Here is a 23,338-nt window from a genome sequence, read left to right on the forward strand (position 1 = left end):
TTCGACTTCTGGTTAAATGTGACAGAAACCAGGTGTCATTGATTTGAATGTCTGACTGAATACACTATCAATAGACACTTTAAATGCAGATCTTTACTGCATCACATGCCTAGGGGAAGTACCGTAGCAGTAACAGGAAAAATCTAAATGAATGCGACTTTGTTCACTTTGTTACCCTTCCAAGATAAAACTAAGAGGTCCTGACATTATTAATGGGAGATTACATGAGAATTTACACTTACACAAATGTTAAAGGTTAAAAACACAGCACAGTGTTTTTCAGTGTATAATCTGATAATCTTTCAACCACAGATTCTCCTCCAAGCCCCAGAATTAACCTTTCAAACCCAGGTGATCTGAAGGAGGCGGAGTCTGTCACTGTAACCTGCTCAGCTCCAGCTCCCTGTCCACACTCCCCTCCTAAACTCACCTGGACTCTCCAACAAAACCCTCCCAACACCAACATGATGGATTCAACATCACCTGCTCTGCCAGCTATTCTGTGAATGAAGGGAAAGATGTGAAGACAGCAGAGGAGACAAAGACTCTCCATGTTTCATGTGAGAACAACCTGTGATTGTCAGCACATGATGGCATGATTTGAATGAAGTTAATCTCACATTTTCCTCAGATGCTCCTAAGGACAAGCAGCTTCACCTGGTTCAAGGAGAGCCAAGATGGAGACATGAAGGTCTCACAGGGAGAGATTTACAGCTTTAATGCCACAGAGGGAGGACGTTATTACTGTGTGGCCACAAATGAGCTTGGTAATGGAAAGTCAACAACGATCCTGCTGACTATTGGTAAACATGAAACTGCCACTACAATTCAATGTCAAATTCATTTAATTAAACTATCAAAAGGACGTGCGTTGATATTTGAAGGTAGCAGCAGGAGTCCTGGTTTGAGATGTTCTCATGTCTCCCAGTGAGTGGAATCTGACCATGCTGTTGGGTGGCAGGTGATCAACTGATTGGGACGGTAGGCCTAGATGTTCATCTGATATTGAAGATGCTGGGAATCATAATGCTCGTCAGTACAATGGTCATCTTTGAATGGTGAGACAAACTCTCCTGTGATATGACATGCAGCTACACACTAATTTGTATATTTGGCTGTAGATCATTATTGTCACGATATTCATGTTATGTCACGTTTTTATGTCTAGGTTTGGGTGTTTTGCTGTTCTCCCTGTCATGTTTTCCTCCCTGTCGTTAGTTTCCCTGGTGTGTCTAGTTGTCTGATTGTGTTCACCTGTAGCCCTTGTGTTTCTCCTCCCCTGCCCGGCTGTTTCTCGTCTTGTGATTACCCCTCCCTGTATTTAGTCTTGTCTCTTCCGGTGTTCAGTGTTGGTTCGTCTTTTGTTTGTGACCGAGTTCACCGTGGAGTGTTTTGTCTGTCCCTGTGATATGTTAGCCCTTGAAATAAAGGTATTGTCAGTATTATCTGCGTTTGGGTCCTACCTGCTTCACTCCTCGTATCAATTATCATCACAACATAAACAAAAACAAATGTTTTCCTTTTTTTCCAGCTGGTTTAGATCAAGACGCTCTTCTGAACCAGAGGAGGAATCCACCAGACGAGGAGAGGTATTTCATATTGGACACATTTAACTGCCTGCATGACAATGAATACAATTCCAACTGAAAATAGTTCCTAATTTAGTTCTTAGGGATCAATAAACTAGGGTTTATTTGTAGTTGTTCTTGTGTTAGGATGTGCATAATTAAGAAGGAATTATCCTCCAATGATTATACTTTTTAACAGAAGTGACATCACATGCAAAGCAGCACATCTCACTACTGAGACATCAGAGCTGGGTGCAGGCATTTACGAATGTTCACTATTGATTTTGCAGCAGGTTAAAGCAATGAAAATAACTAAAACATCTGGTTATGTTACCTTATATCGCAGACTTGTGATGTAAGAAGTTAGCTGGTGACAAATGGAGTGTTTAGGAGCTAAGGAGCAACAAATATGAAAGATGAATATTCTCCAGCTATCAGACGTATGACTCCAAATGAAGGCTGATGTTGCTCCATGTCTGATGGAAGTGTAAAAAGGTAACATGTGTGCTATAATAATTATATGAATTGGTCCATTAAAACACAGATTGCTGATAACAGAACATCAGACATAAATACCAAGAAAACATAATCATAGACAAATACAAGTATTCCCCAATAAAAATCAAGTCATACTTTAAACCTGCATTGATTTATTTTTGAGTGCTGTCCAACAAGCGCTAACACAACATTAACGTAGTATCACCTTGTAAAGATGATACAGCAAAAATTATATGTGTGCGTTTTAGTGTGTGAGTTTCCACTTATTCTTTAAAGATCCCCTATCACACTCTTTTTCAACAATATATTACAGGTCTCAGATATACACAAAATATGTCTCTGAAGTGTTTGGCTGAAATACCAAACAGATCATTGCAGCATCCCATAATCCCCTCTGTTTCAGCCCTGTTTCAAAAGTGCTGATTCTGTGTCTGTAGAATGCTAATGAGCTGCTGCTGGCCACGCCCCTCTGAGAGATAATAATAATAATAATAATAATAATGCATTTTATTTATATAGCGCTTTTCACAACTCAAAGACGCTTTACAATATGAGGAAAGGTAGACAAACAAGGACAGGCAAACAAGTATAGTAAAATTAAAATAAAATAATAATAAAAAGGCAGTCAAGAGGAAGTTGATTGAGAGCACAGGGGGGGCTTATGGGTAGACAGAGTTGAAAAGATGGGTTTTGAGGCGGGACTGAAAGACTGTGAGGGACTCAGAGTCACGGAGATCTTGGGGGAGGGAATTCCAGAGCCTAGGAGCTGCCACTGAGAAGGCTCTGTCCCCAAAGCTGCACAGTGTGGATGTGGGAATGGATAGGAGTCCGGCTGCGGTGGATCTGAGGGACCGTGGGGGTTGATAAGGAGTGAGAAGGTTTGTGAGATAAGGGGGGGCCAAATGGTGGAGTGCTTTGTAGGTGAGGACCAGAATTTTGTAGTTGATGCGATGGGAGACAGGAAGCCAGTGGAGGTCTTTGAGGACTGGGGTGATGTGATGCCATGATTTGGTATGCGTGAGGAGACGTGCAGCTGCATTTTGAACCCGTTGGAGTCTGTTGAGGGATGTAGTGCTGATGCCGTAAAGAAGTGAGTTGCAATATTAGATATTAGATGATTGGTTTGAACAAACACAATGTTCTAGGAGGAGATTCAGGTGATCAGGTGGACGGGAGTTACCTTGGTTGGTTATTGGCTAGTGGTTGTACAACCCAAAAAAACATCATGCCATCACAAAGTGGCCAAAATCTGATCAGCTCATTTTCAGACAGGTTTTTATATAAATGGATAAGGACAAAAAGAGAGGGAATCTATTTTCCTGAAACTTTCAGAATCTCTTAACACAGAGGGGAGACATGTTTATGTATAAAAGACAGGAAAAAGTGGATTTTGCATAAAAGGGTCTTTTTAGTTATTTGGTTGATTGCACCGTCTGCTGTGCAGTGTATGGTGTTGTGAGGTCCTGAGACATAACTGTTATTCTGTGGCTACACAAATTACATGCTGCAACTATTTTTAATCTTTACAGACACTAAATCTCTTAAATTACAGTAACCTCCCCTCTTATTTTTCAGGACGCAGCAGAAGCAGATTATGTCAACCGTGTGGTCGAGTTACAAACATCCTGAGTCACAAAGAGAGCAGGAAGACGTTCAGTTCACTTTTACTGAAATAAAATGCTGTATTGATTTGCCGGTACCACTTTACAATAAGACTACCCTTATAAAGGATTCATAAAGGGTTTATAATTAGGTTATGAATAAGGTTGTAAAGACTTTATTAATCATTAAGAACCATTTATAAACCAGTTGTATACATCAACACAGGCTCACTATTTGGCAAGATGACTAAGCCTTATATTGGCTACTTAGCGAGAATCAACACAGTGGTTGATGCTGGCTGATGAAGAAGACGACGAAGTACGCTAATTAGCCAATATAAGGCTTAGCAGTCCAGATAAATGTGGGCTCACTATTTGGCAAGCAACCGCTCACAGTTGCCCTGTTTATCTAATGTCTTATAAAAGATTATTAATGATTTATAAAGTGTTCACAACCTAATTAATAAATTAATTTGCCTTATATGTTCAACATTAAGAAGGAGTGGCTTACAGGATGCAGTGAGTGGTGTGATGAAAATAAAAAGAGGATATTAGCAGAGAGACGAAATATGGGTCATGATGTGGCATCCAGCAGATACAAAAGCCTGGTGTGTGTGTCCACACTTCCTTTTTTCTAACAAGACTAAATACTGTAGAGCATTTGTTGGACACCTTACATTACTTCCTGAATTTCAAATGTTGGTAAGACAATCATTTCAATGCTTTCTACAACATTTTGCAGGTATTTTTGGTTTAGGATAAAAAGATATTTCGTAATTATTTGCCTTAGCGTGCCACTTCAATTTCAGATTTCTGTAAATAATAAATTGTACCATGTTCTTTGAATATGACCCTAAACCTTAGTGAATAACATGTTGAAGTGTTTGTACTGTTTGTACTGTACGCAAAAGTAAAAAGTTCTTCATTAATTTGTCTCACGTTAAACGTAATCATGGAACATGATTTTTATTTTGTTCTTTTTATTCGTAATTGCTTAACTTGTATTTCTGTTGGATGCGTGTGAACTGTGTTAAATTAAAAACAAACCAGGGGTTAAAAATAATTCTGTGCAGAGGCTTTGAATGTTATACAAATACATTCAGATATCTAAGTTACCGTGTTGATGATGATAAAATGTAATATTTAAAATGGTAAGCACCAACATTGAGAATTAAATAAAGTTAATATTTCCTGTTCTTGAAATATGTCATTATTTTTGTTCACGACATGACTCATGTCCTTTGAAACCTTAACATCTGACTTCCTTCCTACTTTTAAGAAAAGAGAACAGTCTCTGCTAAATAATTATTAAGTTGGTGATTTGGATCCTTACTTTCATAATAACAGAATAACAGAAAAGTAAATACATACCTTTTAGATTTTTAATTTGCAATTTATTTCCCACCAATAATTCATGTGTGTTTATATACAGAGTATAACAAAGATAGTAAAAGGTAATGATGACATCTTTGCTTTATTGTCTCTGTTAACATCCAGTCCAAATGTATTGACACTCTGATCATTACTTACAGAGCTACAAGAGAAGACTACATTTTCACTATAGATATGGACCAAAATCGCAATTTAATATTTCTTACATAACCATCCACTTTAAAAAAACATGATTGTGCGTTGTTCTACCTCGGTTAGGGGTGGTGTGTTCATCTTTTATCACAGGAAAAGTGCAGCATTGATAAGAAATGCAGTAAATGTAGTATGTTCTAGCTGTGGGCTCATGTGGTAAGGAAACATTTGACTGAACTCTGTCTTTTATTGTTTTTTTTATATTTTGTTAATTATTTAAAAGCATAATACTGCATAAGCATTTAAATTGAAAGTGTCAAAAACTAACTGGTTGTACAGGGCAAGTTTCTGTGGTGTCTTTGAAGTAGGGAAGTTCCTTTAAAAGGCACTTTGTAAAAACTGAATACGTTATATGTATGATTACTACAAATGAAAAGTAACAGTGTTCTTGTGTTTGCAAATCCAGAATCCTGAATATGGTGACCAACATGTTGCTGCTAGTCCTCTTTGTTTCAGGTGAGATGTTTGTTACTTTAATAGTTTACAATCTTTACTGAGAAAAAGCAGAAATATCAGAATGACTCCTTTGTTCACATCCTGAGTTTGAATACAATTTGCTTACTAGACACAGTTTGTTAATATGCTCTTTTTTCTTCCTGCAGATCTCCCACATCTTGTTGAAGGTGCTTGTTCTAAGGCCCTTGACATCACCACCCCGAAGCAGATGGAAGCACTGAGTGGATCCTGTTTGCTGATCCCGTGTAACTTCAGCGCTGTCCCAGCTGAGAGCTTCAGCAGCGCACGAAAAATCTTTGGAGTGTGGAGTAAAGAAGAGCCCTCATTTGGCCAAAAAACTGAAAACTTGATTTTCCACAGTGATGGGTCAATCAACACATATCCAATGAGTCTTACAGGAAACCTGAGACAGAGAAACTGCACCACTCTGTTTTCTAGTTTGGAAAAAAGTCACACAGACAAATACTTCTTCAGGATTGAGAGCAGCTCATTTCGGGGAACAGCTATGTGTGGTCCTCTTCAAATAACAGTGAACGGTAAGAGACTTTTTGTTGGAGTAGTCTTACCTTTATTGTTCAACTATACATCTAGGATAATCAATGTATCAGTTATTACAGAAATTATTCAGACAATCAAAAAGTCATAATATCTGAAACCTGCTAAATCCAAATATATTACAGTATATAATATTGTATGCATTACTATTACAAATAGTGCACGTCTACATGCACAGATATGAGTCTCATGTGGATGACAACATCTACTAAGGATGCAGCTGACTGACCTTTCTTTTCACGTTTTACAATAAGATGTACATTTTTTTATTACTATTGAAAACTGTATTGGCCTGTATCCTCACATTTAAAATGTGTAAAACCACAGATTCTCCTCCGAGCCCCACCATTGAGATCCCAGGTGATCTGGAGGAGGCGGAGTCTGTCACTGTAACCTGCTCAGCTCCAGCTCCCTGTCCACACTCCCCTCCTAAACTCACCTGGACTCTCCAACAAGACCCTCCCAACACAATGGAGGAAAACCCAGATCGGACCTTCACGACTAAGATCCAGAAGACCCTCACTCTGTCAGACCAACATGATGGATTCAACATCACCTGCTCTGCCAGCTATCCTGTGAATGAAGGGAAAGATGTGAAGACAGCAGAGGAGACAAAGACTCTCCATGTTTCATGTAAGAACAACCTGTGATTGTCAGCACATGATGGCATGATTTGAATGAAGTTAATCTCACATTTTCCTCAGATGCTCCTAAGGACACCTCCGTCAGTCCGCCCTCAGGTTCGGTGTCAGCGGGCAGCTGGGTGGAGCTGAGCTGCTCCAGCAGAGCCCAGCCTCCCGTCAGCAGCTTCACCTGGTTCAAGGAGAGCCAAGATGGAGACATGAAGGTCTCACAGGGAGAGATTTACAGCTTTAATGCCACAGAGGGAGGACGTTATTACTGTGTGGCCACAAATGAGCTTGGTAATGGAACGTCAACAACGATCCTGCTGACTATTGGTAAACACGAAACTGCACTACAATTCCATATCAAATAAATGTAATTAAACTATTGTAAGGACGTGCGTTGATATTTGAAGGTAGCAGCAGGAGTCCTGGTTTGAGATGTTCTCATGTCTCCCAGTGAGTGGAATCTGACCATGCTGTTGGGTTGCAGGTGATCAACTGATTGGGACGGTAGGCCTAGATGTTCATCTGATATTGAAGATGCTGGGAATCATAATGCTCGTCAGTACAATGGTCATCTTTGAATGGTGAGACAAACTCTCCTGTGATATGACATGCAGCTACACACTAATTTGTATATTTGGCTGTAGATCATTATCATCAGAACATAAACAAAAACAAATGTTTTCCTTTTTTTCCAGCTGGTTTAGATCAAGACGCTCTTCTGAACCAGAGGAGGAATCCACCAGACGAGGAGAGGTATTTCATATTGGACACATTTAACTGCCTGCATGACAATGAATACAATTCCAACTGAAAATAGTTTCTAATTTAGTTCTTAGGGATCAATAAACTAGGGTTTATTTGTAGTTGTTCTTGTGTTAGGATGTGAATAATTAAGAAGGAATTATCCTCCAATGATTATACTTTTTAACAGAAGTGACATCACATGCAAAGCAGCACATCTCACTACTGAGACATCAGAGCTGGGTGCAGGCATTTACAAATGTTCACTATTGATTTTGAAGCAGGTTAAAGCAATGAAAATAACTAAAACATCTGGTTATGTTACCTTATATCGCAGACTTGTGATGTAAGAAGTTAGCTGGTGACAGATGGAGTGTTTAGGAGCTAAGGAGCAACAAATATTAGATGAATATTCTCCAGCTATCAGACGTATGACTCCAAATGAAGGCTGATGTTGCTCCATGTCTGATGGAAGTGTAAAAAGGTAACATGTGTGCTATAATAATTATATTAATTGGTCCATTAAAACACAGATTGCTGATAACAGAACATCAGACATAAATACCTAGAAAACATAATCATAGACAAATACAAGTATTCCCCAATAAAAATCAAGTCATACTTTAAACCTGCATTCATTTATTTTGTGTGCTGTCAAACAAGCGCTAACACAACATTAACGTAGTATCACCTTGTAAAGATGATACAGCAAACATTATTGTGTATATGTGTGCGTTTTAGTGTGCGAGTTTCCACTTATTCTTTTAAGATCCCCTATCACACTCTTTTTCAACAATATATTATAGGTCTCAGATATACACAAAACATGTCTCTGAAGTGTTTGGCTGAAATACCAAACGGATCATTGCAGCATCCCATAAACCCCTCTGTTTCAGCCCTGTTTCAAAAGTTCAGATTATGTGTCTGTAGCTTTAAATGCTAATGAGCTGCTGCTGGCCACGCCCCTCTGAGAGATAATAATAATAATAATAATGCATTTTATTTATATAGCGCTTTTCACAACTCAAAGACGCTTTACAATATGAGGAAGGGTAGACAAACAAGGACAGGCAAACAAGTATAGTAAAATAAAAATAAAATAATAATAAAAAGGCAGTCAAGAGGAAGTTGATTGAGAGCGGGCGGGGGCTTATGGGTAGACAGAGTTGAAAAGATGTGTTTTGAGGCGGGACTGAAAGACTGTGAGGGACTCAGAGTCACGGAGATCTTGGGGGAGGGAATTCCAGAGCCTAGGAGCTGCCACTGAGAAGGCTCTGTCCCCAAAGCTGCACAGTGTGGATGTGGGAATGGATAGGAGTCCGGCTGCGGTGGATGTGAGGGACCGTGGGGGTTGATAAGGAGTGAGAAGGTTTGTAAGATAAGGGGGGGCCAAATGGTGGAGTGCTTTGTAGGTGAGGACCAGAATTTTGTAGTTATTGCGATGGGAGACAGGAAGCCAGTGGAGGTCTTTGAGGACTGGGGTGATGTGATGCAATGATTTGGTATGCGTGAGGAGACGTGCAGCTGCATTTTGAACCCATCGGAGTCTGTTGAGGGATGTAGTGCTGATGCCGTAAAGAAGTGAGTTGCAATATTAGATATTAGATGATTGGTTTGAACAAACACAATGTTCTAGGAGGAGATTCAGGTGATCAGGTGGACGGGAGTTACCTTGGTTGGTTATTGGCTAGTCGTTGTACAACCCAAAAAAACATCATGACATCACAAAGTGGCCAAAATCTGATCAGCTCATTTTCAGACAGGTTTTTATATAAATGGACAAAAAGAGAGGGAATCTATTTTCCTGAAACTTTCAGAATCTCTTAACACAGAGGGGAGACATGTTTATGTATAAAAGACAGGAAAAAGTGGATTTTGCATAAAAGGGTCTTTTTAGTTATTCGGTTGATTGCTCCGTCTGCTGTGCAGTGTATGGTGTTGTGAGGTCCTGAGACATAACTGTTATTCTGTGGCTACACAAATTACATGCTGCAACTGTTTTTAATCTTTACAGACACTAAATCTCTTAAGTTACAGTAACCTCCCCTCTTATTTTTCAGGACGCAGCAGAAGCAGATTATGTCAACCGTGTGGTCGAGTTACAAACATCCTGAGTCACAAAGAGAGCAGGAAGACGTTCAGTTCCCTTTTACTGAAAGAAAATGCTGTATTGATTTGCCTTATATGTTCCACATTAAGAAGGAGTGGCTTACAGGATGCAGTGAGTGGTGTGATGAAAATAAAAAGAGGATATTAGCAGAGAGACGAAATATGGGTAATGATGTGGCATCCAGCAGATACAAAAGCCTGGTGTGTGTCCACACTTCCTTTTTTCTAACAAGACTAAATACTGTAGAGCATTTGTTGGACACCTTACATTACTTCCTGAATTTCACATTTTGGTAAGACAATCATTTCATTGCTTTCTACAACATTTTGCAGGTATTTTTGGTTTAGGATTAAAAAAATTATTTCATAATTATTTGCCTTAGCGTGCCACTTAAAATTCAGATTTCTGTAAATACTAAATTGTACCATGTTTTTTGAATATGACCCTAAACCTTAGTGAATAACATGTTGAAGTGTTTGTACTGTTTGTACTGTACGCACAAGTAAAAAGTTCTTCATTAATTTGTCTCACGTTAAACGTAATCATGGAACATGATTTTTATTTTGTTCTTTTACTTTGTAATTGCTTAACTTGTATTTCTTTTGGATGCATGTGAACTGTGTTAAATTAAAAACAAATCAAGGGTTAAAAAAGAATTATGTGCAGAAGCTTTGAATGTTATACAAATACATTTAGATATCTAAGTTACTGTTTTGATGATGATAAAATGTAATATTTAAAATGGTAAGCACCAACATTATGAATTAAATAAATTTAATATTTCCTGCTCTTGAAATATGTCATTATTTTTGTTCACAACATGACTCATGTCCTTTGAAACCTTAACATCTGAATTCCTTCCTACTTTTAAGAAAAGAGAACAGTCTCTGGTACTTAATAATTAAATATGTTGGTGATTGGACTCCTTACTTTAATAATAACAGAATAACAGAAAAATAAATACATACCATTTGGATTTTTTGAGAAAAGGGGTTCAAAATGTACATATCCAGTTACATCGACAATTATGAAGGTAAGTGACAAACAAAGCTGTAGTTACTGGCTAACTTTGACAACTTGACAGTCTTGATACAGTGTAAAGCATTTTAATGATGTACTATTATGTGTTTTGGATAACATGAATGATGTACAATTCCCCACAGTTTCAAACAAAGACCTACCTTCAGGGAGATTGAGCGTCAGGGCTAGCTGTTACAGGTCCATGAGAAAGCATGAAAAGCCTCACAATCTCAGAGTAGGGAGAAAAATAAAAAGTGTTCATCGGTTCAAAGCCTCAATCAGGTTCATGTTCTGGGGTTTTGATGTGGCTAGAGTAGGTAACCTGTGATTTAGAATTCAAAAAAGCCCAGCTAGCTGACGTTTTGCAACAGATTCGTGATAATAGGGACAATAAATTAGCTCACATCAACTAGCTATGTGTGTGTAGCATGAAGGGGCTACAGATTTATTTTCGTTTTGTAACCCTCTCGTGTAAAATGATAAATACATTAGCTAAACCCAAACTTAGCTTTCATCAAAGATTCTTAATGAGAGGTTGAAAACCGTCTCTGCTTTCATGGAAACCCCAGAAACTGGTTGTGACGGCTGCTGTTCTTCACTGTATGGTTCGTATAATCCATGTAGGGTCCAATTATTTGTGTTGGCCAGTGTTAGGTAAGTGCTGGTTTTGTACCCTACATCTATGTTAAGCTGTTCAACGTTCTACCAACACTATTTTATGTAGTTATAATATAATAATAAGATAATAAATTGAGACAGCTGAGAGAGCTTATCTGTTTGAATGTCCTTAAATTACAGTATTCCAAACAGCAGAACTTCTGTGTATGTGATGTGACTGATAACCTGACATGGTTTAGCCTTTTCCCACACCTACTACTTGCCTGATCAGCCTGCTCTCAGCTTTTTCATTTTTCTGTGTTGTATTGAAGCAGTGTCCTAAATGTAAAATGACTGATATTTTGTTTTAATGTGTAGATTGTCTTTGAGAACTGCTCACCTGTGGAGATTGCAGTGGCAAAGTGTTCCTGTGTAGCTGGAACAGCACTCTGCAACCACAATGTTGCACTGCTGTTCCATACCGCACACTACTCCACACTCAACCTGGCTGCTGTACCCCCCTGTCCTCAGCTGCACTGAAACAGAGCAGCGATGGCACAAGCCAAGAACCATGGTAAGTATGTGTTCACAACCAATCCACGGTTTAATGAGTATTTCCGTTGTGCCAAGAGCTGATTTAGTATGTTGCATCAATGACCATTTCAATTAATTTGACAATTATTTTTTGAAATTAATAGGGTGTGAAACCAGGCAGAGTGAGTGACATGGTGTTCATGTCCACTAAGCCAAAGCAGTTTACAGTTTCTGACGGTGTAAGGTAATATCTATTGTCCCAAGTAATTGTATGTAGCCTTCTACAACTTTGTGATTGTTGTTTGAGTGTACAATTGTTCTTAAAGTCCTAATTATCATATAAACATGTTCAAAGGAGTACACGTTACAAGGCCGTACGGGGGGAGCTGCCAGATTCAGATGTCCTCAAAGTCTGCGAGGCATACAAGGACTTCTCAGCAGACATCGCACCACTGATCACCACCATGGCTATAAGTGTGGACGTGCCACTGGTTAACTCCACCTTTGGAAAAGTTCAGGAAGGTAGCCCAATCTCATTCCAGCATCCACTACCTCTTAGCCGGGTTATAGTGCGTCACCCAGATGCCCCTCCACCACCACCTCTACCTGTGGATGGCTATAGGCTGGAGCCTACCACCTGTGAGATTGTGTGCAGTCACCAACAGCACCTCCATCCACTGTCACTTGCAACAACATTGCCCATGGCAAGGAAAATCGAGGTGGCCACAAGGGAGCAGAGCGACAGTGTGGAATGGCACCGTGTTAGGAGGCCAAGAATAACTTCTTCCCGTTTCAGGGAAGTATGCCATGTTCGAGGTCAGAGTTCGGCTGAAGACTTGGCACAACGGATTCGGAAGGGAGTGGTGCAAACGGCGTCAATGAAGAGGGGACTGGCACTGGAACCGGTTGCCATGCAGGAATACTGCCGGATTAAAAACACAAATTACTGGCCAGTGGGTTTGTCATTCACCCAGATGCCCCCTGGTTAGGGTCATCTCCTGACGGTCTGGTGTTTGACCCAACTGAGAGCCCACCTTTTGGACTTGTAGAAATCAAATGCCCAAATGCAAAAAGTTATGTGGACTGTCGCTACTTAAAAATGCAGAGTGGCACATTAAAACTGAAGAGGTCTCATAGCTACTATTGGCAGGTGCAAGGCCAGCTGCTACTCACAGGGATGGAGTGGTGCGATTTCGTTGTTTTTGCGGAGGATGATATCCTTATACAGCGTATCTGCAGAGACTACGAGGTGGCTAAAACCATTAGGGAGAAAGAAGATCATTTTTATTTTTATTTGTACATGAAGTGATATGCACTACACTACATTGGCAGGTTTTCGATCCCTCACTGTACGGAGGTTTAGTCATTGGTACACATTTATTTATAAAGCTATGTTGGGCAAACTCCCGTATTACATCTGTTCACTGATAAAACAGAGAGTTGCAAGCAGCTATTGTCTGAGATCGCATGATGTAGTCTTGTTAGATGTGTCAAGAGTAAGGAGCTTTTATTTGCGCAGCTCCACTTGCTTGGAACAGTCTACAGCTAAAATTGAAATTGACCAATTTTATTTCTCTGAATGTTTTTAAAGCACGTCTAAGTGAAATGCTTTCTGAAACTATGGGTATTTGTAAATGTTGATAAGTATGTAAATATGTTTTATGATATCCTCTATTGTTTGTTTTTATGTTGTTTTATGTTTCATGTGGAACTTAAATTGCTGCAGGTCTCCCTTGTAAAAGAGATCTATGATCTCAAGGGACCAATCTGAATAAATAAAGGTTTGAAATGAAATGAAACATTAGTGTACCACACTACATCATATGTTATCAAATTGTGGATTTCTTATATTATGTATCGTCCTATGTTATTTTTGTGTGCATTTGTTTTGAAGTTATAATTCATTAGTTATATATAATATATATATATATTAGTTATATTCATGAGCCGATTCTTTTGAAAATGGAAAATGAGCCAAACGCAGCAGCATTTGGATCCACTTCAACCAAAACCCAGACAGTGATAAAGCGCACCATTTCCAAAGGCAAACTATCCTTTAAAGCAGGGTCAACAAATAATCTCCATCGCCACTTAAAAACACAGTATCTAATATAAAGAGTTGCGTGAATTTCATTCAAGGCAAGAAAACTTTATTTACTTAACACATACAGAGGGTAAATTCAAAGTAATACATTCACTGACATGGATATGGCGCCACCTTGTGTCATGTTTACAAAGACGATTATTGACATTCGGTCTGGCAATACAGTTAATCATTATCCTGGTGATTATTTCGCTTATTTTCCCTTCAATAATTCTGTATGCTAACTGTATGCTATGTATCTTGCTATCTATCTATCTATCTATCTCTCTCTCTATCTATGTATCTATCTATCTATCTATCTCTCTCTCTATCTATTTATCTATCTATCTATCTATCTATCTCTCTCTCTCTATCTATCGTATGTATATCGCTAACTCCCCAAACAACTCCATCATGCCATGGACGCCATCTTGTGCAACTAGCCTATTGTCTCTTAACATCCAGTCCAAATGTATTGACACCAGTGGCGGCTGGTGAAAAATATTTTTGGTGGGGCTATGGAAATGCTGACCAAACCGTGCGGTCCGGGGGATCGTCCCCCGGAACACATTTTTGAGAAATGACCCCTTAAATTATGACTTCTGGTGATGTTAGAGGGGGGGGACGACGACGAAGACGACAAATTGAGGCTTAAAAATATGAGATAATCCATAATATTCAGTGTGGTTAGCTATGAATCTTCCAAAACTGTGCAACAGTACAGTATGCCCACACAAACTGCAGAACACTGGTGCTTTGGGAACACTCAAATTATTTAATTCCCATTTACAATCAGGAGACTAAATACGAACATTGTGTGTGTGTGTGTGTGTGTGTGTGTGTGTGTGTGTGTGTGTGTGTGTGTGTGTGTGTGTGTGTATGTATGTATGTGTGTGTGTGTGTGTGTGTGTGTGTGTGTGTGTGTGTGTGTGTGTGTGTGTGTGTGTGCGTGCGTGCGTGCGTGCGTGCGTGCGTGCGTGCGTGCGTGCGTGCGTGCGTGTGTGTGTGTGTGTGTGTGTGTGATTCTTGCCAACCCTCCCGATTTTCGCGGGAGACTCCTGCATTTCTCCCGATTTCTGACAAAATCAGATTTAATCACGGCTGTTTCCACTCTGACTTTAATACAGGTACACCATTGTTTGGTTTCTATGGTAGCGCGTCTCTTTAGCAACTCAAAGTCTGAGAGGGTGAGGAAGATGACAACTGAACAAGAATCGACAACTCGACCCTCTGTTCACTCCTTTCCTGTAAAATACAGGTCCACCCCACACATATTCTCCATGGTGCCACAGGCATTGCCCTTACAACTACAATAAGCATGTAAATGTTCATCAACAGCTCCGTCGATCCACTAGCACCGGAGTTTCCACCTGCAGACGCAGCCATCCTCGACAACTACTGTAGAGTCACCTTGGATACGAGTCTAAACAACTCACAGACACACAGGCCAGGGCGCTGACAGGGCGCCCTTTGAGCATCAGATCTGACTACGCTGATTGGCTGAAATTATGTTTTGGCGGCATAGTTTACAGATAGCAACAGTCAGCTTGTTGGCTGCTGCTGCTCTGGCTGAGGGCTCTTTCTTACCGCCCGGACACGCTGCGGCCAGGCAGGAAACATGTGACTTATCAGTAACTTTATCGTAACATTTTTTTAAACGCAATTTTATTGTAGATTATAAATGTTACTGATACCAACTATATAATATGTACCTTGTTCATTAAAAAATTAATAAAATAAAAATATATTTTTTAAATATATTTTTTTATTTATTTTTAATGACAATCAAACATGTGGGAAGAGGGGGGGCGGCGCCCCTAGCTCCCCTATGGGCCGGCCGCAACTGATTGACACTCTGATCATTACTTACAGAGCTACAAGAGAAGACTACATTGTCACTATAGCTATGGACCAAAATTGCAATTTAATATTTTTTACACAACCGTCCACTTTAAAAAACCATGATTGTGCGTTGTTCTACCTCGGTTAGGGGTGGTGTGTTCATCTTTTATCACAGGGAAAGTGCAGCGTTGATAAGAAATGCAGTAAATGTAGTATTTTTTAACTGTGGGCTCATGTGGTAAGGAAACATTTGACTGAACTCTGTCTTTTATTGATTTTTTTATATTTTCTGTTAATTATTTCAAAGCATAATACTGCAGAAGAACTGGTTGTACAGGGTAAGTTTCTGTGGTGCCTTTGGAGTAGGGAAGTTGCTAAAAGCACTTTGTAAAAACTGAATATGTTATATGTATGATTACTACAATTGAAAAGTAACAGTGTTCTTGTGTTTGCAAATCCAGAATCCTGAATATGGTGACCAACATGTTGCTGCTATTCCTCTTTGTTTCAGGTGAGATGTTTGTTACTTTAATAGTTTACAATCTTTACTTAGAAAAAGCAGAAATACCAGAATGACTCCTTTGTTCACATCCTGAGTTTGAATACAATTTGCTTACAAGACACAGTTTGTTAATATGCTTTTTTTTCTTCCTGCAGATCTCCCACATCTTGTTGAAGGTACTTGTTCTCAGGCCCTTAAAATCACCACCCCGAAGCAGATGGAAGCACTGAGTGGATCCTGTTTGCTGATCCCCCGTAACTTCAGCGCTGTCCCAGCTGAGCGCTTCAACATCTCACGGGTAATCTTCGGAGTGTGGATTAAAGAAGAGCTCATATTCGCCCAAAAATGAAAGAACGTGATTTTCCACAGTAACGGGTCAATCAACAGATATCCAATGAGTATTACTGGAAACCTGAAAAAGGGAAACTGCACCACTCTGTTTTCTAGTTTAAAAAAAAGTCACACAGACAAATACTATTTCAGGATTGAGAACAGCCCATTTCGGGGAACAGCTAGATGTGATCCTCTTCAAATAACAGTGAACGGTAAGAGACTCTTTCTTTTTTTTCAGTCGATCTCAAATATTAAGGTTTAGAATAGAGGCTATACTTACAGGAACAGTGAGCTGAGGACTGGTGTGAGGATGCTAATATACAGCTGAGGCTGTAGATTCCTGAATCTGCTTTGATATTAAATAAATAAATCTGATCCTATATTGTTTCCATTTTACTTTAGAGTCATACATAACAATGCATTTGAAATTTGGGAAAAGGATCCCTCGTGTATTTATAACTTCCTAATGAGTAATAAATACACTTCACAAAAAATAGCTCTGTCTACTAGCCCCAAGGTCCCCGCCGGCGGGGACCCTGGGTTTTTTTTTCAGGACACTGTTTCTCAGGGGATCTTAATATTTAAGAACCTATTAATATGTTATACCAGATTAACGGAAATAATCTCCGCTAACTGACGATATAAACATTTTTTACCAAAACAAAACACAAGTCTCATAAGAAGCATCTAAATGATCCCTTAGTGAAAAATGCTAACGGACTTGCGACAGGGGAAGCAAAGACAGACATCACAACACGTACCTTTACGTAGCTTCTAGAGAGATCGTCTCACCGTAGCTGTTAATCTGATCAAAAGACGTGTTCAATGGCATTAAAACGAGAAAAAACGCAGCTGAACCGGTTAATCCATAGGTTGATAAAGTTTATGGGCAATAATTAGAATTATTTATAATCCATAATTCGATTTTTATGTAAAAATCGCAGAGCAAAAGTTAGCTGCTAATGGTAGCCACCAGAGTGGCTGCTGCTTCCGGTCTTGGCAATGCAGCAGTCTAACACACACACATGACCAAATAAGGACTATGTGGGGAGTTCCACTCGATTCCATTGGCTCTGACGGTTAGAAAGAGATGTCACATGTCAAAATCCAGCAGGGGGAGCCAGAGATATGAAAAATCCACCCAAATGGCCCCAGAGGAGGTTTTTTTTTGATAAATCTGTCTAAAAAGGTCAAATATCACTTGTTTTGCATCAATCTTGATACAGGGTACTTATTATATGTTGTACTTTGGATTCCTAAAGCTTTTAGTCTACTAACCCATTATCCAAGGTTAGTTTTCACTATGAGTACAACATATTTTTGGGACGGACACTATAATTTACATTTTTTTACCATGTTAAATCTGAATTTTCTACATCCAATTGACAGGTTTATCATTACTTTGAGAAAAAAGATTATTAATTTAACCCTTTTAGAAGGGAAGATATGGTCATTTGTTGTGGGAATGTCATTTTCGAGCCTGAAACCTGAAAAACAGGCTCGGGGTTTAACAGGTTAAACCACTGGCAACACTTAAAAAAACAAAATGCAGTAATCTATTACTTCAAATAAGAAAATTGTTCTATCTTTGACATAAATAGTATGCCATGTTTATATAGGGCTCTTAAATATGGTTATTCAGGCCTTTATCGATATCTGTCTGTAACCTTGCAATGCAATGCAATACAGTAATACCCTCTGAGGATGTTAAACGCTATGGAGAATTATATTTAAGAGTTTGAGCAACATTTTCTGGGGGACAAAAAAAATCCATATTCATGGATTCGAGGACATTGAAGATTTCATACGAAATAGCACTGTCAGCCTACAAAAACCCACATTGATCATTCTGTGAGTGACTCTATTTTATATTTATTTATTTTAAGCTCACAATCAGCTATTATTTTTTTAAACCACAGATTCTGCTCCGAGCCCCACCATTGAGATCCCAGGTGATCTGAAGGAAGCAGAGTCTGTCACTGTAACCTGCTCAGCTCCAGCTCCCTGTCCACACTCCCCTCCTAAACTCACCTGGACTCTCCAACAAGACCCTCCCAACACAATGGAGGAAAACCCAGATCGGACCTTCACGACTAAGATCCAGAAGACCCTCACTCTGACAGACCAACATGATGGATTCAACATGACCTGCTCTGCCAGCTATCCTGTGAATGAAGGGAAAGATGTGAAGACAGCAGAGGAGACAAAGACTCTCCATGTTTCATGTAAGAACAACCTGTGATTGTCAGCACATGATGGCATGATTTGAATGAAGTTAATCTCACATTTTCCTCAGATGCTCCTAAGGACAAGCAGCTTCACCTGGTTCAAGGAGAGCCAAGATGGAGACATGAACGTCTCACAGGGAGAGATTTACAGCGTTAATGCCACAGAGAGAGGAGGTTATTACTGTGTGGCCACAAATGAGCTTGGTAAAGAAACATCCCCAAAGATCCAGCTGGCTAACGGAGGTAAACATGAAACTGCACTACAATTCCATGTCAAATAAATTTAATTAAACTAGTGTAAGGACGTGCGTTGATATTTGAAGGTAGCAGCAGGAGTCCTGGTTTGAGATGTTCTCATGTCTCCCAGTGAGTGGAATCTGACCATGCTGTTGGGTTGCAGGTGACCAACTGATTGGGACGGTAGGCCTAGATGTTCATCTGATACTGAAGATGCTGGGAATCATAATGCTCGTCAGTACAATGGTCATATTTGAATCGTGAGACAAACTCTCCTGTGATATGACATGCAGCTACACACTAATTTGTATATTTGGCAAACAAGTTGTTTATCACAAGATAAACAAAACAAAATGTTTTCCTTTCTTTCCCAGCTGGTTTAGATCAAGACGCTCTTCTGAACCAGAGGAGAAACCCACCAGACGAGGAGAGGTATTAATAGACTAGGGTTTATTTGTAGTTGTTCTTGTGTTTGGATGTGCTTAATAAAGAAGGGATTATCCTCCAATGATTATACTTTTTAACAGAAGTGACATCACATGTAAAGCAGCACATCTCACTATTGAGACATCAGAGCTGGGTGCAGGCATTTACGAATGTTCACTATTGATTTTGAAGCAGGTTAAAGCAATGAAAATAACTAAAACATCTGGTTATGTTACCTTATAGCGCAGACTTGTGATGTAAGAAGTTAGCTGGTGACAAATGGAGTGTTTAGGAGCTTAGGAGCAACAAATGTGAGATGAATATTCTCCAGTTATCAGACGTAGGACTCCAAATGAAGGCTGATGTTGCTCCATGTCTGATGGAAGTGTAAAAAGGTAACTTGTTTGCTATAACAATTATATGAATTGGTCCATTAAAACACAGATTGCTGATAACAGAACTTCAGACATAAATACCAAGAAAACATAATCAAAGACAAATACAAGTATTCCCCAATAAAAATCAAGTCAAATTCTAAACCTGCATTAATTTATTTTGAGTGCTGTCCAACAAGCGCTAACACAACATTAACGTAGTATCACCTTGTAAAGATGATACAGCAGACATTATATGTGTGCTTTTTAGTGTGCGAGTTTCCACTTATTCTTTAAAGATCCCCTATCATACTCTTTTTCAACAATATATTACAGGTCTCAGATATACACAAAACATGTCTCTGAAGTGTTTGGCTGAAATACCAAACAGATCATTGCAGCATCCCATAATCCCCTCTGTTTCAGCCCTGTTTCAAAAGTTCAGATTCTGTGTCTGTAGCTTTAAATGCTAATGAGCGGCTGCTGGCCACGCCCCTCTGAGAGATGATTGGTTTGAACAAACACAATGTTCTAGGAGGAGATTCAGGTGATAAGGTGGGGGGTGTTACCTTGGTTGGCTTGGCTTTGGTTGTACAACCCAAAAAAACATTATGACATCACAAAGTGGCCAAAATCGGATCAGCTCATTTTCAGACAGGTTTTTATATAAATGGACAAAAAGAGAGGGAATCTATTTTCCTGAAACTTTCAGAATCTCTTAAAACAGAAGGGACACATGTTTATGTATAAAAAACAGGAAAAACTGGATTTTGCATAAAAGGTGACCTTTAAAGGGTCTTTTTAGTTATTTGGTTGATTGCTCCGTCTGCTGTACAGTGTATGGTGTTGTGAGGTCCTGTGACCTAACTGTTATTCTGTGGCTACACAAATTACATGCTGCAACTATTTTTAATCTTTACAGTTACTAAATCTCTTAAAGAGCAACTTGCAGGTTAGAGACACCAGTGAATAAATGTGTAGGAAAATGATGAATACACTAGATTTTCCAAAAATATACACTGCAGTGACATCTGGCGTCGTTTTAGTAAGACATTTTCACTTCCGCATAAAAAAGCCTCCGCACGTGACCTCCCGTGTGTGACGTAACATGGGGGAGAGCGGCCGGTTTAACGTATGAATAAACATGGATCACAATGCTAGTTTTTACACAAAAAAGGTTGAAAAAATATATATTCGAATGCATATGATTATAATTATGAGCCTGTTATGCGTCCAAGAGACCAGGAGCAGCCAAGGATTAGAAAAAATAACGGCCATCTGAGAGAAATGGAGCTTTGGTGTGAGGAGAACCAGTGGAGAACAGAGCAGCTGTCTTGGTGAGTCACCGGCGTTAGCTACAGTTAATGTTAGCTAATCTTTGTGCTGGTATCTCGCGTTACCTAATGCAACTCCACACTACGGTGCTGTGTACCGGAGGGGAGACGCGGGATGCGGCTGATACTTGACGATCTGGCGGAGAAAGGTTTTGGAGCCTCTGTTGATATGCCGTTGTAAATGGCTTGATGAAAAGCAGGTGTGTAGTCGGGGAGGGTGCACAGCTGATTGCAGCAGGTGAGTGGAGGTTGAGCCGGGAGCAGGGAGTGACAGCCACCACACAAACAACACAGACAGGGGGAAACAAACAAACACAAAGGAGACGGCTGGAGCAGTACAGCCACCACAGCGTTACCTAATGCAACTCCACACTACGTCCCACGGTGCCGTGTACCGGAGGGGAGAGAGAGAGAGAGAGAGAGAGAGAGAGAGAGAGAGAGAGAGAGAGAGAGAGAGAGAGAGAGAGAGAGAGAGAGAGAGAGAGAGGCGAAGGGGGGGAGAGAGATGTATTACGGTTTCCTGATAAAGCTGTGGAGAGTATGTGCTGCACGGAGGTGGATGCACAACGCACCCAGGAACGAACGCTAGCTCCGGTCCTTTTCCCGTGAGGGAAACTGTGGACTCGATGTCCTGACAGGCTCGAGTTTGTGCAACCTGCACAAACACAAGCTCACTATGATTGCAAATGGTGAAATGCAATGTAAAATTACCGAAAAATTACCAGCTCACTAAATCACAACAGCTCAAACCAACTACAAACTACTACCGCGGATTGGGCAGAGAACGAGTCCGAGAAAGTTGCTCCCCCATGACGTAATATGACGCGTTTGACGTACATATGTACGTATGATGTTTAAAAAAAAGCAGTTTTTAGTAGCAGAGCTCAAAACGGCTCCTTTTCCTCTGAATTCCTGCCCTTATGTCCAAATCCTGCATTAACATTTTTAATTGTAATTTTCAGGCAAGGTTAAGCATAAATGTAGTAAAAAAAAAAAACCTGCAAGTTGCTCTTTAAGTGAACTCCCCTCTTATTTTTCAGGACGCAGCAGAAGCAGACTATGTCAACGGTGTGGTCGAGTTACAAACATCCTGAGTCACAAAGAGAGCAGGAAGACGTTCAGTTCACTTTTACTGAAAGAAAATACTGTATTGATTTGCCTTATATGTTCCACATTAAGAAGGAGTGGCTTACAGGATGCAGTGAGTGGTGAGATGAAAATAAAAACAGGATATTAGCAGAGAGACTAAATATTGGTCATGATGTGGGATCCAGCAGATACAAAAGCCTGGTGTGTGTGTCCACACTTCCTTTTTTCTAACAAGACTAAATACTGTAGAGCATTTGTTGAACACCTTACATTAATTACTGAATTTCACATTTTGGTCAGACAATCATTTCAATGCTTTCTACAACATTTTTCAGGTATGTTTGGTTTAGGATTAAAAATGTTTTCGTAATTATTTGCCTTAGTGTGCCGCTTAAAATTCAGATTTCTCTAAATACTCAATTGTAACATATTCTTTAAATATCACCCTAAACCTTAGTTAATAACATGTTGAAGTGTTTGTACTGTTTGTACTGTACGCACAAGTAAAAAGTTCTTCATTAATTTGTCTCTCGTTAAACGTAATCATGGCATATGATTTTTATTTTGTTCTTTTTCTTTGTAATTGCTTAACTTGTATTTCTGTTCGATGCATGTGAACTGTGTTAAATACAAAACAAATCAGGGGTTAAAAAAGAATTCTGTGCAGAGGCTTTGAATGTTATACAAATACATTCAGATATCTAAGTTACTGTTTTGATGATGATAAAATGTAATATGTGAAATGGTAAGCATCAACATTGTGAATTAAATAAAGTTAATATTTCCTGCTCTTGAAATATGTCATAATTTTCTAACTCTTGAGAAATGGCTCATCTTAAAGTGAAAAAAATATCCATCTGGCTAATGGAGGTAAACACATGCATACATGTGTGAAATAGGAGCAGGTATTTTTGGGTAAAGCAGTTAATGCATCAATGTAAATATATGCAAAAATGGGAATAATGAGTTTGATGGGAAGTGAAAAATGTGGTCT

General features: G+C 39.4%; 1 protein-coding gene across 1 annotated transcript; it reads left to right on the forward strand.

Annotated features, from left to right (window-relative positions):
* The first annotated feature begins 888 nt into the window (after positions 1-888).
* LOC307026705 (B-cell receptor CD22-like) lies at positions 889-23,130 on the forward strand. The gene is made up of 9 exons (XM_079662302.1): positions 889-1,589; positions 3,642-4,369; positions 5,658-5,707; positions 5,854-6,243; positions 6,590-6,895; positions 6,967-7,221; positions 7,379-7,475; positions 7,590-7,647; positions 22,296-23,130. Exons 3-9 carry the CDS (start codon positions 5,668-5,670, stop codon positions 22,347-22,349), a joined length of 1,200 nt encoding a protein of 399 aa, XP_079518428.1. The 5' UTR covers positions 889-1,589; positions 3,642-4,369; positions 5,658-5,667; the 3' UTR covers positions 22,350-23,130.
* The last annotated feature ends 208 nt before the right edge of the window (positions 23,131-23,338 follow it).

Source organism: Notothenia rossii (assembly GCF_949606895.1).
Source record: "Notothenia rossii genome assembly, chromosome: 12".
Taxonomy (NCBI): Eukaryota; Metazoa; Chordata; class Actinopteri; order Perciformes; family Nototheniidae; genus Notothenia; species Notothenia rossii.